General features: G+C 51.5%; 2 protein-coding genes across 9 annotated transcripts in view; both read left to right on the top strand.

The window, feature by feature from the left end:
- The window catches only part of LOC126051931 (plasma membrane calcium-transporting ATPase 4-like), a 53,886-nt gene extending 40,084 nt beyond the window's left edge, over positions 1-13,802 (top strand). For 4 of the 7 annotated variants that reach the window (XM_049831841.1, XM_049831842.1, XM_049831843.1 and 1 more), the window contains 3 exons: positions 237-344; positions 687-869; positions 8,777-13,802. In XM_049831841.1, coding sequence (XP_049687798.1) covers positions 237-344; positions 687-869; positions 8,777-9,082 — 597 coding nt within the window. In that variant the 3' untranslated portion in view covers positions 9,083-13,802. Of the gene's footprint in view, positions 1-236; positions 345-686; positions 870-3,247; positions 3,441-8,776 lie in introns of all 7 variants that reach the window. The other 3 variants (XM_049831845.1, XM_049831844.1, XM_049831846.1) reach the window with 2 other exon arrangements.
- A 1,829-nt stretch (positions 13,803-15,631) lies between these two features.
- LOC126051932 (zinc finger CCCH domain-containing protein 11A-like) overlaps positions 15,632-15,920 on the top strand; it is a 31,765-nt gene continuing 31,476 nt past the window's right edge. Inside the window, exon 1 of one of the 2 annotated variants that reach the window (XM_049831853.1) lies at positions 15,632-15,707. The gene's annotated coding sequence lies outside the window, so the exon portion shown is untranslated. The remainder of the gene's footprint in view (positions 15,708-15,920) is intronic. The other variant, XM_049831852.1, reaches the window with a different exon arrangement.

Below are 15,920 nucleotides of genomic sequence, written 5' to 3'. Positions count from 1 at the left end.
GCTTCTTGGTGACACAAAACCTGAATATTGGGGTCTAGAGTGTGTTGGGAGATGCCAGGCAATGTGGCTCTGGTGTCCTGCAAAGTTAGTAGCCTAGACATGAGATCCTTTCTCCTCTCATGATCCCAGGAAGGGAGGAAAAGATGTGTGGCCCTGGGGGACCTTTTCATCCCATGGCTGTGCTACAGAGCCCTGGGAGCTCCCCAGTGTGTGACTTGTTCTCTCCTGTGCTGTAGATCATCATTGTGGAGTTTGGTGGGAAGCCGTTCAGCTGCTCCGGGCTCACCCTGAGCCAGTGGTTCTGGTGTATTTTTATCGGAGTGGGAGAGCTCCTCTGGGGCCAGGTAAGAACCAGTCTGAAAAACATATCATGTGCCTCCACGCTACAGCGTGCTCGCAGCCCAACCTGCCTCTCCCTTCCTGCTGCCTCGCTGCCCTTGTTCTCCCTGGTATTTATTCAAGGAAGCTTTGGAAGGGCACCCCATTCAAAAGTACCAAGCCAGCAGTGAGGAGAGGAGGTTGCTAATCTACTCCTCATTCATGTCTCTGCTGCCTCCTGGCATCTCTCAGCTGAGTCCCTAGCAGCTCAACCGTAGGAATGCTCCCTCTTGGTCAAAGCTGGCGGTGGGCTCCGTGCTGCCAGAGCCTGCAGGCTAAGGAGCTGCTCTCTCCCTGCCTCTCCCCAGCTGATCTGCACTGTCCCAACCAGCCACCTGAAGTTCCTGAAAGAAGCTGGGCATGGCATCACCAAAGAGGAGATCCCAGAGGAGGAACTGCCTGAAGACGTGGATGAGATTGACCATGCCGAAATGGAGCTGCGGCGCGGGCAGATCCTGTGGTTCAGGGGTCTCAACAGGATACAGACGCAGGTACTGTGGGGCAGTGGGTACTGTGGGGCTCTTCCTTCTCTCTCTCTTTCTCTTTCTTTCTCTCCAGGGGCTGTCTGGAAAGAGGTGACGGCTGCTGCTCGGAGGATGCCATCACCTCCTGGGCTAGACTTCTCCTACCACCTGTGCCTTTCTGGGTCTGCCCTGGTTGGGGAACCAGGACAGCCTGGCTTTTGGGGACAGCTCAGGGTGGGGGGAGGCACTGGTCTGTTCTGATGCAGAGCATGGCGTCCTGCAGCCTGAGGCCAAGCTGGTCTGCAGGAGGCTGGATGCACTGCTGACGAGCACCTTGTGCAGCAGAGGAGGGTGCTCGGAAGCTGCGGGGGGGGCCATGGAGCCGCCTCGGCTCTTACTGAGTTGTGCAGCGAACAGGTCAGCATTGAAGCTGCTCTTGGTCAGTGCTGGGATGCCGCTTCCAGTGGGGAACGTACCCAGGAGGAATCTGCCTGCAGGAGACCCTCTCTGGTCTTGCTCCTCTGCTGCTCTCTGTCCTTCCTGGTGGCCCTTTGGCCAAGGGCTCTTGCCACCCCTCCCTGCCAGCTCTCCAGGCTCCTCACCTGGAGCTGTCGGCCCCACAGCACAGAACGGGAGGAGAATCTACCTGTTAATACGATTTTCACATCAGCTGTTTCTCCCTGACTTGTTTTTTCCTGAAAGGGTGTTTTAATGTGTTTTTTTTTAGCCCCCAGACTGCTGGCTGGGCAGGGCAGGGCAGGGAGAGCTCCCTGCAGAGAAATCACTCCCCCTCATCTTTCCTTGAGGCCTGGGTAGAGCTTCTCCATGGAAGAAAGCTGTAGGTCCCCAGTGGCCCGTGGCATTCAGGGCTGCTGCGTTACCTTTCCGTCCTCCTCCTCTGGGTCTCTGACAATTGGACATAACCAAAATGGCCCAGACACAGGGACTGGAGTGAGCATAGCAGCCATGTTGTGCCATGTTAACTTTGCTTCTCCTCTGTGAGATGTTGCCTTGATGGTTTCAAGGCGAGGTTCAGCCTTGATTCCCTGCCCGTTGTGAGTGGTGAGGGGCAGCTGGGCTCTTCTGGGGCCCCAGAGCAGCGCTGGTTGCTGGCGCTGCTGTGGGGGGCTGAGCTGCCTGCTCGGTCTGGTTCATTCACGTGAAAGATGTGCTGGGAGCCCAGGGCTGTTTCGGATGCGGTCCACACGTGTCGGAGGTCTGGTAGGTATGGACAGCTGTAGTACCAGTGGCCAGGCGTGCTGCTGGGGCTGAGCCTGGAGCCTCTGAGGTATCTCCCTGCAGCCGTGGTGGACCTGGGCTGAAACAAGCTCTTGCTCTCGCAGCATAAACGCTCCTGGACACTGGCATGTCCTGGAGTCTCTTTAGCAACTCCTTTCCTGGCTGTGGTGCCCTGTGCATCAAGCAGAACAGCCGGCAGGTCCAACTCGAGCGTCTTGAGGCTTCTGTCCGACTCGTGTCTTAAGCGAGAGCACGGGGCTCTTCCCTGCGGGCCAGCCTGGTGTGCTGGGGAAGAGTCCCTCTGTGGAGGGAGATCAAACTGGGGAAGCAGTGTGTAAAATACCTCCAGGGTGAGCTAGAGCTGCACAAGGGTCTGGAGGAGGTGTCCCTTCCTGAGGCGGGCAAGCCGGGGTGGTACAGGGCTGTGCGCTCTGCCGGCGGGCTGGCTGTCACGGTGCTGGGGACAGGCCAGCTGCAAAGTGTCTGGGAAGCCATGCTGGCACCTGGATGCTGCTTGGTGCACATCCACAGAGCAACTGTGGCCCACCACCAAGGGTGCTTCCTTGCTGCATCCCTGCCCGCCCCTGCCAGCTCTGCTTCTGAGCCCTGTGCAGAGCCCTGAGCTTGGGAGAGAGGCTGAAATGTCTTCCAGCATGGCCGGCTGCCATGGGAGCTGCGGGCACACGGTGCGTCCCAGGATTCAGCCCCCGAGGTGTATGTCCCGTGGGGCTGAGGGACCAGAAGCCCTTTCCCAGTGCAGTTTTCTGGACCACCGGCTGCCAGCTCGCACCTCTGCCCACCCTCTCTCTTTCTCTGCTCCTCCTGCAGATTGTCGGGATAACCTAAGGTGTTTCCTCTATCGCTCCCTCCCACCGCAGTCTCTTTCTTGGTGGTGGGATAAACCCTGCCCCTCTCGCACCTGCAAGAGTGGGGCAGAGTCTGGAAGCCGACCTCTCCTCTGCTCCCAGAAACACCAGCTGAACCCAGTGTGGGTTTACGGGAGAGTGGGGTGGGGGGGCTCTCTCCTCCCTCCTCCCCACCTCTCTGCCCTCCTTCTTCCTTCCTGTCCGTGTGTGTCTGCCCAACCTCCCTGCTCCCCTCCATCCCCGACCCCTCTCCCTGTCTCTGGCCGGGGCAACGCTATCTCACTCTCTGGTTCTTTGCAGATGGACGTAGTTTACACATTCCAGACCGGCGCCTCCTCTTTGCAGGGAGCCCTCAGGAGACAGCCTTCCATCGTGAGCCAGCACCACGATGTAAAAAATGTTTCTAGCCCAACCCATGTAGCTCTTTCCTCCGTCAATTCCACTCCCACCACTTCTGCTGTTGCTGCTGCTGCTGCATCTCCTCCTGCGGGCAGTGAGTGATAGTCTATTACAATGCATGACTTCTAATAACCACAGAGAGCACCTGCACCAACCTAACCCAGCCTGTTCTCTCTCCCTCTAAACCTTGACTCGCACCCTGATTTCCAAAATGAAGGATGGGGCGGGAAAGCGTTTAAAAAAAAAATAGTTTTTATGCTGTTGCATCTTTAACAAGTTTACGATACTTTCTGGTCCTTCCCCCCGCCCCCCTTTCCTTGTTGCTTCCTACATTTTTACCTCTTCTCCTCCTTTGCAGGACTGATGTATGAGTCCACCTCCTGAGGGGTGCAAAAATGGGCAGTTCTTGTTAAAAGAACTGTGTTCATAAGCAACTAAAAGCATTGCTGTGAAAAGAAAAGGGTATGCTGTGCCCAAAAGCTGCCATTTCTTTCCGATGCGGCCCTGCTCAGCCCCAGGATGCCCCAGGCGGGCAGGGATGGGCAGAGGCGTTGCTTTACCAAAGCTGTAAATCTGTTTTGGAGGCAGAGTGGCCGCTCGGACCTTCACACAGCGGTTAGTGTGCTACTGGGATCGGCTGAGCTGCAGTAATGGGTTGCCTGTGTGCTCTCTGCCTCTTGCAGGCATGTGAGAAGGGCTGTTTGCTCCTGCCTTGGTTGGGAGGCTGGACGTGAGAGCAGCCAGTTACCATGGCTCAGCTGGCCGGTGGTGACGCATCGGAGCTGCTCGGAGCCGCTCACCTGCAGCTCAGCCTGCTGTTTCAGAGCTGGCTTGTAAGCAAGCAGCCTCTCCTGTCCCGCCTGTGAACTTGCATGCCGTGCAAGACAGAGCTGAGCGAGCCTGTGCACTTAAGTGTGTTCTTTGCCGCCCTGGAGCTCCGCAGGGATGGCACAGGGCTCTGCTGGTCCCTCTTTGTAGCTGGAGCATCGCTGCCCAGTTGCAGCGGTTCATCGGTGCCCGGCTTGTTCTGCACACGCTGGTTCTCAGTGTATGCAGAGACAGGCGACTCTCTGCATGCAAACGGAGATGGAAAACATGGCCCTGCTGAATATCAGTGGCAAAGCTGGATCCTGGATCTAACTGTGGGTTTCCAGACCAAAGAAAAGCCCTCTCTGGTGCAGTGCCCCTCTCTGTGTTCATTGTGAGCTGCGTATACTGGCTTGTGAGCACGTGAGTGTGAATTCTCTCTGCAGGGCTGTGCCAGGCTATGAGTAGGTAGTGTATCTTTCCTGGATAATTGGCTTTTTTTATTGCACAGTCATTTTCTGTGTTCTCCTCTTATTAAAGAAATACCCTTGGTGACTTTTTGAATAGCTTTCAGTCTCCACTGTTTATGCACTGTGGGAGAGAAGAGAGAATTTCTGATAATCTTGTTTTCTCTCTATTTAGCTGACACTGATGCTTGAATTTTATTTTGTTTAACCCCAGTGTTTCTGAAGCAGCGCAGCTGCCTTCTGTTCCCGACTGCATCTGTGCACCACCAAGACTTTCTAATCGGAAGAAAACCTGTTTAGAGGGGTCTCAGGGTAGTGGGTTTGGGTGGACAAGACCAAAATGCAGGGTTTTTTTGCAGTCTGTGGATGAATGTTCTCCCTGATTTGCAGCAAGGGAATAGATAACTTGGATAGCTTGTGCCCTTCCAGGCAGCAAACAACTTTACCAGAAGCTAACCCAGGTCGCTAAGTCTTCCCTCTGTTTTCTGCCTAGGCTTCTCTCTATTTCCCTCTGCTGCTTCCCTTTCCTCTCTCTCAAAGCTCCAGTTCCCTCCATATGGATTAATGGTGTCCCTCTGTCTTCCACTGCACTTCTGTGGGATGAATTCTCCAGGGCTGGACCTCGGCAGCCCCACCTGCTGTGCCCCTGTTTGGGTGATGGAGGAGAGGGAGGTCTCAGGAATGACCCTCAAGACATGGTTTGCACAGCTGAGTGGGTCTCCCTTGGGGGTTTTTGCCATGGTTTGAGGGAGCTGGGCAAAGCAAACCAAGGGTCAGTGGTGGTGCTGATGCTGGCTTCATGCAAAAGGTACAATTTCCATCTCCATGTGAGCAGTGGGGTTTTCCCAGCACATTGTGGTGCTGCAGTGATGGTGTGAAATGAGAATAAATTCTAAGCTTAGAGGTTATGCAGGTTGCAAAGGTTTCAGGTGGAGAGGAGGTGTGAGCCTGACCATGGGCAGGGAGGGAGGTAGGCTTTCAGCTTGGCTGAGGAGGATTTAATTTTTGTTTGTACTGCCTGGCTCATTCAAAACACATTTCCTTGCCTTTAAGTTCCTTTGACAAGGGAACAGCTGAATTAATTTCACAGCAGTTGCTGACAGAGATGGTTAAATCAAAGTAAGAAAATCTGAGGAAAGCTGCAGCAGAAGTATATTGGTGGAGCTGAAGGCAGCAATGTGGTAGATAGGATCTGGGCTCACGAATGCATGTGGTGGTAGGGCAGGGAGGGCTTCTGTGAAGCTACTCCTTCCTCTGAGCCTGTACTAGACTGACCACCTAGTTGCTTTGGCAGTCACCTAGGCTCTCATTAGCTTGTTTGCGTTGGTTATACTTGGTTTAGTTGGTTTTGTACACTGTATTTTAGGGGTCAGTGCTTGCAGTTGCTATTCTCAAGATGTTGATGGTGTGACAGATTATCAGTCTTGGTAGAAGGTGGCCTGCTTGGGGGTCTCGCTTGTCCTGTGCATTCACACTAAATGCTGAATTTATCCAGGATCTTACCGTGGTCGTTAGAGCAGCAAACACAGCTCTGAATTTCTGGTCCCAGCTACATAAACTTTCCATTTTTGCAGGCCAGCTGGTACACCAGCATCATGGCAGGGGTACCTGGCCCACGCTCATCCCCTCATGAGTGTCTGTCATCCAGCTCACATGTGCGTGCCAGTCTGTGTGTGTGTGCAAGAGCTGGCTTGTTTGTTTCTAGCTGGGATGTGCTGAGCCTGTGCCAGGGGGTGCCATGTTGCTGCCCCATGTGGTGCAGCACCATCTTACTGAGCCAGATGGAGAGCAGATACAGAAGGGCATCCCTTGTGAGAGGGGAACCCTGGAACATCTTGCAGGTAAAATCTCCAGTGTTCCAGGCACAAGACTCTTCTCTGAGTAAGTTCTCTTGTCTGGTTTTGTGAGTGCTGTTTGTGCTGAGACCAAAGATCCCTACGACACTCTCGCTGGCTGTGCTGGTTGGTGACTTCCCTCCTAGTCTGCCCGTGTACTGGACCGAGGTGGACAGTTTAACCCAGCTCATCTCACCAGGAAGAGGGGTGTCATCTCTGTTCACCCACCAGATCTGCAGCCCATTCGCAAAAAAGTGGCAGAACACACTTGTATCTTTATTTGCCTCATCAGCTTGCAAGGGGATATCTGAATCATTCTCCCTCCAGCAGCTCTGCATGTTCTCTGCTCCCTCAGCCGGCAGCTGAGTGACAGGGAGGCTCTCCAGGGTGTAGCATAGGGATGCTGTGGAGGAGCACCCCTTTTGTGGGGCCTGTGGATCTCCTCCCTTTTGTGCCCCAGCTTCAGGGGCAAGAGACAGAGGAGGACGACTGGCACTGCTACAGGGAGGTGTTACCAACCTTCCCGCTGTGCCTAGCATTGCTGAACAAGTCTCATGGTGGTCTGGAGGAAATTCCTTCAGAGAGGAGGAGTTGAGCAGATCTTCTGGTCCCAAATGAACTCTGCTTAACAGAGAAAAGACTTCCATTGCTTCCATAAAACATGTGAGACCTTGTACAAGATGCTTGGTCCCTGCTGACAACTTTTGTCCGTAGCTTTCTCCTCTATAAAGGGAGGAAATGGCCCAGTTCCCAGCTGACTGGGAGGGTGCCATGAGCCAGGAGAGTGCTGGTGTGACCTGCTGCAGCAGGATGGGGGGACCTCTGGAGAGAGGCAAGCTGCTGGCTCTGGCCTGAAAGAGTCAGCAGGGAGAGCATCAGTGTAAGACACACTGGAGCAGTTCGAGGGATGCTTTGGAGGGCGCTGTGTGGTGGGTAGCTCTTGGCTTTGCAGTAAAAGGCAAAGCCATGTGTGTGATTTCACCCGGTCCTCTAAGACTTGGGAGACCTTCAGCTGCTCTGTTTGTTGGCTCTGCTTCAAAAGCCCACATATTGCATTGCTCTCCTTCAGTTTATGCCTTTTGACATCTTTCGAGTGATTATAGCCCTGAGTCATCCGCGAGAGCTGGAGCGCTCTGCCGCACCCGAGGTGCACATGTTGGTTGTCTCATGCATGCCAGCGTCTGCACTGGGGTGGAGATATCTGCTGCAGCCCCACGGCGCTGCCGCCTCCTGCCCCTTCCTTCATTCGCTGGGTCTGATGCTTGTCACCCATCTGACCCAACAACAGTGACTTGGCTGCAAGGGAGGGAGAGAGCTGGAAGGGCTCAAGGCTGGATTTCCAGAGGAACTGGAGGGAGCAGTGAATCTACTGCTAGCCACCATCCAGGCTTGTTTCCAGACCTCTCCCTTCCAGTGCAGTGGAGGTAGCAGAGTCATACCCTGGTTGTCCAAACCGGCCTTTGGATCTGCTTGTAACACACTGAGGCTGGCTTTTGGTGGTACTGACAGCCTGTGGGTTTCACGGGAGCGGTGTGTGGCTGAGCTTTCTAGCAAAGTTTGAGATTGTTTTTCATGCAGAGCATCCAAAAGAATAGCTGCCTTTGGAAAATGCTGGGTCTTCTTCAGCACATCAGTGTAGGGAAGGAAGGATTCAGAGGTCCAGCCTGGGATCCAGGTGGCAGCCATGTGGGGAAACTCGCACAGATCTGGCTTCCTTCTTGCATGTTTAGCTGGGTCTGGTTTTACTGGTCATGGCATCACTTGGACCTACTGCTTCACATGGGCCTGAAAAGTTTGTGATACCTTCTTAAAGCCCATTCCTTTCCGTAGGTCTAAAAATGAAATAGAGCACACACATCGCTCCCACAGTAGAGTTTTTTGCCTTGAAGTGAACCCGCTGTTTGTCTAACCCACCTCTTTTTTAAGTTGTACTTCCACTTTTTTGTCCTTGTTTATACACACAGATACGCGTGCGCACACGTAATGACAACTAATGTGTTTTGGCTTCCATTCATTTGAAGTGATCTGTTTTTTTGAGTTTTTTGTGTCTTTTCTTGCAGCTTCTGAAGTCGCCCTGTAGTTGGTTGATTCCCTATTACGCACCTAGTGCCTGAGTCTGATCCATGTTGGCCCTCCTAGTTCACCATAGATACCTCATTTTGACTTAGCTGTCTGTTCAGTGGCGGTGACTGTTGTTGTTGTGCTTTTTGTTTTATTGTGTCTTTATTATTTATTTTTACTTTCTCCTGGGAGCTCTGGCCTCTCATACCTGCTACTAACCCCTCTTTTGTTTATCCCCCATGCTCCTCACCTCCTGGCAGATCAAAGTGGTGAATGCGTTCCGTAGCTCCTTGTACGAAGGCCTCGAGAAACCCGAATCCAGAAGCTCCATCCATAACTTCATGACTCACCCAGAGTTCATCCTGGAGGAAGATGAGCCTCGAACACCATTCCTTGACGGCGCTGAAGATGACCCTGAGACTGACGGACTCAAAAAGCGAGGTGGGGGTAGCCTGGGTGGATCTACATCCCTCAACAGAAATAACAATGCAGTGGACAGCGATCAAGCTGAGGTCACCGTCCCGGAGCCCGAAAGCCCCTTACACAGCTTGGAGACATCGGTTTGACCTTAGAACTTCAAACCCCCCTCCTCCTCCACCTTCGCCCCTCGCCCTGTGTGATATTGGCACCAGTAACTGATCACACACTGCGGTCACTTCGTGTCAAACTGCTCATACGTATATCATTTTGGTGTTTTGTTTTGTTTTGTTTTTTTTTTTTTTTTTTTTTTTTTTTTTTTTTTTTTTTTTACCATTGTTTAGCAGTGGGAACCAGAGTACCACGATGCTGGGTGTTGGGAGAGAGGCTAAGCCAAAATTGTGCATCTCCATCCCTAATTTTCAGTGGTACTCGCCCAAGTGAACCAGCCAGGTTATTTCCTCTCCGAGAGTTGGGCTCCATGCGTCTGTTGGGGGTTTTCACTTTGAAAAATGCATGTTCAAAGAAAGTTCAAATTGTTGTAGTCTTACATGCATGCTCTCAGCCTGAGGGCTGGGGTGCACTTGTGACTTTTTTTTTTTTTCCCACTTGTGGTTTTTAGGGTTTTCTTCTAATGTTGGGGTTTGTTCTTTGCTTGTGGGATTTGCCCCCAGTAACTTCACAGTGGGAAGTGGGGGAGTTAGCACTGTAGTGCGAAAATTTAGAAAAAAAAAACAAAAAAAACCCAGCCAGGGGGAAGTTGTTTACTCACAGGTTGATAGATACAGGGATGTACACCAGTCTTCCACCTTGAAAAATGGTACCTAGCCTTTACAGTTCCTCCTCTGTGTGTGCGCACACACTTTTCTCTCTCCGTTTCCAAAGCAGTAATTGGTAGACAAGGAATGAAGGTGACTTGGCTGTAACCTTGCTGGATGTAAAAGATTCTGATTTTTATACAAAGCAAGGTGGAGGTGAACTGGCAGTGCAAGGGTGGTGAAGAAAAACCCCATGGTTGTGAGAAATGGGGCTTCTTCCTGCGGAGTCTTAAGAGATGCGTCTCCCCTGCTCTTGAACAGCTGTGAAACTTTTGGCGAGAGCCTTGCAAAGGTTTAATGGCTCCTGCCATCAAGAGCAGAGGGACTTTTGCTTGTTCTGGCTTGCCTGTACCGTTGGGTTAAATAAGCCTTCAGCCTTGGAGTACAAGCTCTGGTTAACTGCTGAGGAACCCCTGAGGATGCTCCAGCCATGCCCACCAGCTCTGCGCATCACTGCCAAAGCATTAGCAGGCTGAACGGAGAACAAGCATCGGGTTATTGACAGTACAGTGGGTTGACTCCTAGATCATGGCAGGGATGAGTCAGGTTGACTCTTTAGCCAGTGGAAGAGAGGGAGGCTCCATGGCCGATGGGAGGACTCTTGATTTCCGTAGCACTTCTGTAGCTGATTTGCTGGTGGAGGCAATTCCTCACAGAGGTGACAGGTTGGTTGGTTGGTTGCAGGTCTTCCAGAGAGGGTGCTGCACGGAGGCTTTGCCTCACTTGCTGCTTTTTTGAAGGTCATCCCTTCACCCTGCATGCAGCCTCACCTTGCTCTCTTGTAACCATTTGGTGAGAGTCGTGGTTTTTTTGGAGCAGAGGCCCCAGCTGTCATGGACAGTTTGGCTCCGAACTGACCTTCTTGTGAAGCCATGGGACTGAGCAGGAGGCAGGAGTTTGCTTTGCTCGGGCTTAGTTTCTTCCCCGTGGGCTCTTGATGGTGCACTCCTGGTTACTGGCCCCAGGCAGGCAGGGCTGGAGGAAGCTCTGCTGCCTTCTCTCCTTCATCCTGTTTGGTTTGGTTGGAGGTAGGGAGAACCTGGTTGTAACTGGCTGTACAACGTCATCATCTTTACCCAGTCTCCATCCCTGGAAGCAGAGGGGTTTTAGTGAGAGGGTGGGCTGGCTGGTTTCTTCTTTTCTTTCCTTTAAGAACGCACAGCAGAATCTCCCGTGCCTTCTCCAAGCACTGCCTGCAGCACCGCCTGCCACGCGAGGGCCCAGTACTTTGCCAAGAAATAAGTGTTCCTTAAATGACAACACAAACCAAGTGTCTTTGTTTTGTTTCCAGCCCAGCACTGACTTGTCCCTTCCTTGGGGTGGGAGGAGGGAAGGACGAGGTTGCCCCATTCCTGCCCCAGGTAGCTGAGGAAAGGTCTTTCTCCCAGGTCTCCTGCCTCGGTGCTGGCAAAGGGGGTGAAGACTGGGCTCCATACACTGCCAACAGCAAGAAGAAATTGCCACCACTGCCCATCTCAATTGCAAATTCAGTGTCAAGCCCCCTGCCCACGCAGACAAACCCATCACTGCCCTCCCTGTTCCTTCTTCACATGAGCTGAAAAAATACCTTGGGGAGGACCGGGGGGGTGGGGGGATGTTTTCTTGGGGTCTACACAAGTGGTGACAGGAAAGACAAAAGGGGTGGTTGTGGGGTTTGGTTCTGTACTAAAGGTGACATTGCTTAAAAGATCAGTTTTTCTATTTTAAATACTTGCAAAAAAAAAAAAGATGAAAATATGGTGTTCTTAAAGCTTACATAAATATTTATTAAATACTTTGAGGGGGGACACACCGATTTTTCTTTTGATATTTTTTTTAATACCTCAGACCTGTTTTAAAAAAAAAAAAAAAAAAAAAAAGAAAAGACTTAAACCAACAAAAAGCCAACGTTGGAGGCTCTCAAAGTCACTCCCAGAAATCTGTGACTGGCAGGTTGCCACAAGGGTCTGGTTGTTCTTTAGTTGATCTATTTTTGTTGTTCTAGTTTCCATATTAGGAGGGGGAGAAATAATTATATATAAATATTATGCAAAAAATATAGTTTTCTTTAGATCAGAAACTGATATTTTTACGTCAGCCATATGTATTTTGTTTAAAGAAAAAAAAAAAAATATCTTGAGTCCTGCGTCTGCAATGGCGCGTGACTGTGTGACGGCAGTTCAAAGTGACAGGTAACTAATTCAGTGTATCAGCGATTGGATGCCAGTCAGCTTCCTTTTCTCTGAGCAGCCATCTTTATACTAGATGTTAGTTGGATGACACAAATGTTTTTTTATATAAATTATGTTGGTATGGCTGGTTGCTTAAAGTATAAACGTTTATTGTGCATACATCCTTTCTGTAAAGTTTTTTTTTTTTTTTTTTTTTCTATTTAGTTTCAGTGATATACTGGCAGCAGATGACTATTGGGTTAAGTTATTGAGGACATTACAAAAATGTTGGGGGAGACTGGTGCTCTATGCTGAAAGGCATGGTCAGCGGCACGAACTTCTGGGGACTCTCTGCAACATGCCTTGAAAGAGGGGAGATATATATATTATTTTTTTTGCTTTGTTTGAACTGCCACGAGTGTGCACGGGGGAGAGTGCCATGCCAGACAGGAAACGAAGTCATACCCTGTGATACGTGTTAACTTGCCTTGGAATGCTTTGTTATTAAAACACTCTGAACATAATTTTGCATCCAGTTCTTAAATAACAGTAGGGTCTCTGGTGGTGGTGGTGGTTTTCTGTTAAATAAATTGGCAGATTGGTACCAAAGACATTACACCACGTCCTGTGTGCATTGCTGAACAGGCATTTTTAGGCATTTGCATTATGTGATAAGGTTTCCTTTGATTTGCACAGGGGTTATACTTAATTTTCAAAGGTTTTGTGCAATAAGCTTTGAGAAAAATTTTGAAACAATCTCAAGAAGGAAAAAAACTAAACCAAATTTTAGCATGGGCAGCCTTTGGCTTTCCCTAGCTGAGAAGTAGATGTCCTGTAGTGCTCAGCCCCTTTAGAAATGCTTCTTGGGGTGACATGATGTTGGGGTGAAGGGAAAAGCCCCATCCCCGATCCAGGGAGGGCACCTCCAAGATGCCATTGCCAACTCCTGTTGCCCTCTACGACTGCAGGGAACAAGCACCTCAAAGAAGAGTCCCTGCATGCTTTTGTACCTCTCGGGGGAAGGACACATGTACCTGCCTGTCATCGCTTCTCACTGCTCAGTCCAGCTCCTACAAGTTTATCAACCCATGGAGCATGCAACCTGTAAATCACCCTCCTGCAAACCCAGCTCTCCCCGGTGGGGCATGGGGATGTGGGGGTACCGTTCTCCTGGTCCTGCCCCAAACAGCAAGGCTGTGGGGAAATGCCGGCATGTTTCTTGGCACCTGGCTGTTCTTCTCCAGCATCTCTCTGCCAAGGCTGTCCCCTGCCACTGAGAGTGGCTGATCTCTGGCTGTTCTGCCTCTGATATCATCCTGCTCAACAAAAAATAACAATTTTCATTCAGCAAAGCCCATGGCTAAAACTGCCTTTAGTTTATTTCCTCCCCTTAAATAAATATATATATATACAGTATTAAATCAACATTTATGTGTGTATATATATTTATCTAATGCTCTCACAACAAAACTTTCTTTTAAAGAGGGCACACAGACCTGAGTTTTTCTTTTCCAGTAACTAAGTATAATAAGCACTGGTATTTTTGTATAAAAACAGAAAAATACAAAACAAAAGACTGAATATTATGTGGTATGCATGACATTAAAAAAAAAATAATGGTGGTTTCAAAGCAATATGTACCCTGGTGTGTTTGCCATATCCTAGAGTCCAGCTTAAAGTGCACCTGATCTGTATTGCATTTTGATATTAATCTCTATGTACAATGTTTTGCATGTAATTTATATGGTTCTTGGGAGAAAAAAATTTTGAATGAATTGTCAGTTGGCTTCTTCTGAGGAAACAGACTCCAAGCAGAGATAATACTCAAAGTGGAAGCAGAAGAGTGGTTGAGGGGTGGGAAAGGGGGTACATAGTAAAAAACTAAAGCGTGCTGGGGGTGGGGGAGAAGGGTAATGGTTTTGAATCAATAAAGCTTTGGCTGTTGAGCAGAAACAGTGCGCAAGTGCATCCAGAGAATAAAATGTGCCCACATGTAACTGTGATGTCCTCAGTGTGTCCACCAGCTTGTGAAATCAATCCCACATCCTCTCCTAGCACTGGATGAATGGCTGGGCTTCCCGTCAGAGCAAGCCTGGGCATGAAAGTGGGGCCTGCGGGGTGGAAAGAGGGATGGGGAGCAAAAGCATCCCCCCCTGCTACAAAAGCACTCTGTATTGTGGGTTTTCTTTCTGTGTAAGCCTCGCTATTGAGAGGCAGGGGCTGGCTGCTGCACCCAGCACTTTGCCTCAAGCGTGGCTTCTTCCATCTCCAAGCAAAGTCCAGAATTGGCTGTCAAAAGCCATCCAAAGCAGTGCTCCTGGGCTATGCGTCGAGCTGCCCTTAAGCAAAGATCCTCCCTTGTCCCCTTCCCTGATGCCGTGTCTGCAGTGCCTCTAAGGTGATGCGTGGTGGAGGTTGTGATCACCATCTCCTGGGGACTGACTCTGAGCCGTGTCCTGCCTCTCTGCTGAGGCTGTTTTGCCTCCATAGAGGTACTTTGCCCAGACAAGGAGGACAAGAGGAAATAAAAGCAACTGGCCTCTGAAATACTCTAATTCCCAAGCAGGTTGATGCACTGGAGCTGTTTAACTCCCTGGCTTCGGTGGAGAGGCTGTTGCTTCTCTGTCTTTAATAACTCCATGGCCAAGCCACGATGAGAAGATCGAGCTGGGCAAGGTGGTCAGTGAGAAAGTTCAATCTAAAACTTCTCAGCTGAAGTGACTGACCTTTGGAGCTGATGCCAAGTGATATGAACAGGGTGTAAAAGCTTTATTGTGCAGCATCACCCTCTTTCCTGCTTTCTCAGGGAGGTGTCTGAGCTGACAGCATCTTCCAGCTCTTAAATGGAACAGCCACAATTGCTGCTTTTTTTAAACACAGTCTTGGCTGGATGCAAAGGAAGACACAAATCATAGGACTTTCAGTCATTTAATGGGGAAAATGGCTGTGCCCGCCCAGTAGCAGGTCTGCCCCAGGCACCCTTTCCCCAAGAACGAACACTGCTGCTGCTGCTGCGAAGGTGGCTGTTAACCGCTGCCACAGGGTCAAACTGGGGAAAAGCAGGACACAGGCACGCTGGGAAGGAGAGGAGAAAAGCAGGAGGAGGCAGCTTTAGGTCTATGATCTGCCATGAAGCCTTAGCAAGCCCATGCTGCCCTGACAAGAGAAATGGCTGCTTCCCAAAACAACCCAGCCAGGCCCAGGCCTCCTTCCCTGGGGCGCAGCACAGCCTGAAGTGTCCCGAGGCCCCAGGGCAAGCGCCTGTCTGCCCGGGAAACCGGACTGAAGACAAAAAATAGCTTCCATCTTGGAAAGCGTAACCCTGAGGCAGCGCCCGCTAGCGTGAGGAAGGGAACGGGCACCTCAAGGGCCGAGGCCTGGCGCCATGGTGGGCAGGGGCAGTACCCTGACAGGAAGGTGGGCGCGGGGCACCGCAGCCGGGGCAGAGGTGGCCGGGAAGAGGGGCACTCCGCCGTTCGCCCCGCCATGAAGGACTTCATCTGGGGTTAGAGGCGCTACCAGGACCCCTCGGAAGAGGAAAGGGTAGAAAAGCCGCCCGCCCCGCTTTGTTTATGGGACCCGCCCGCCCAGCATTTGTCGCCCCGATGGGCGGTGCCGCCCGGCCGCTGCGCTCCGTGCGGAGCCCCGCCCCCGCCGGCTGCCACGGGCGGAAGTGGGCGCTGGTGAAGCCGTTCCGCCCGCCATCTTAGTAGAGGGCGAGCTGAGGTTGCCCGTATGTTAGGCGCCATCTTTGAGGCTGGCAGCGGGGAGGACGACGGCCTGAGCGACGGCTCCGGCGGATCGAGGTGATACGGCGGTGGCAGCGGCGGTCCCCAGGGGTTCGGTAAAGTCCCTGCTCGCCGGTAACTAGAGCCGTTCGTAGACCGCAGGGGCTGGGGAATGCCCTCTCGCCAGGCCCGGGTCCTCTCCGCTCCCCTCAGGGGAAGCAGGCCGCGTCCTCCGCGTCCGGCGGGGCGGGCGGCCCAGGCCGCGTCCCCGAGCCTTCCTCACCGGGGTGT

Source organism: Accipiter gentilis, chromosome 29, assembly GCF_929443795.1.
Source record: "Accipiter gentilis chromosome 29, bAccGen1.1, whole genome shotgun sequence".
Lineage (NCBI taxonomy): Eukaryota > Metazoa > Chordata > Aves > Accipitriformes > Accipitridae > Astur > Astur gentilis.
Note: the sequence above shows the minus strand (reverse complement) of the source record. Positions and strands in the feature narration are given on the sequence as shown.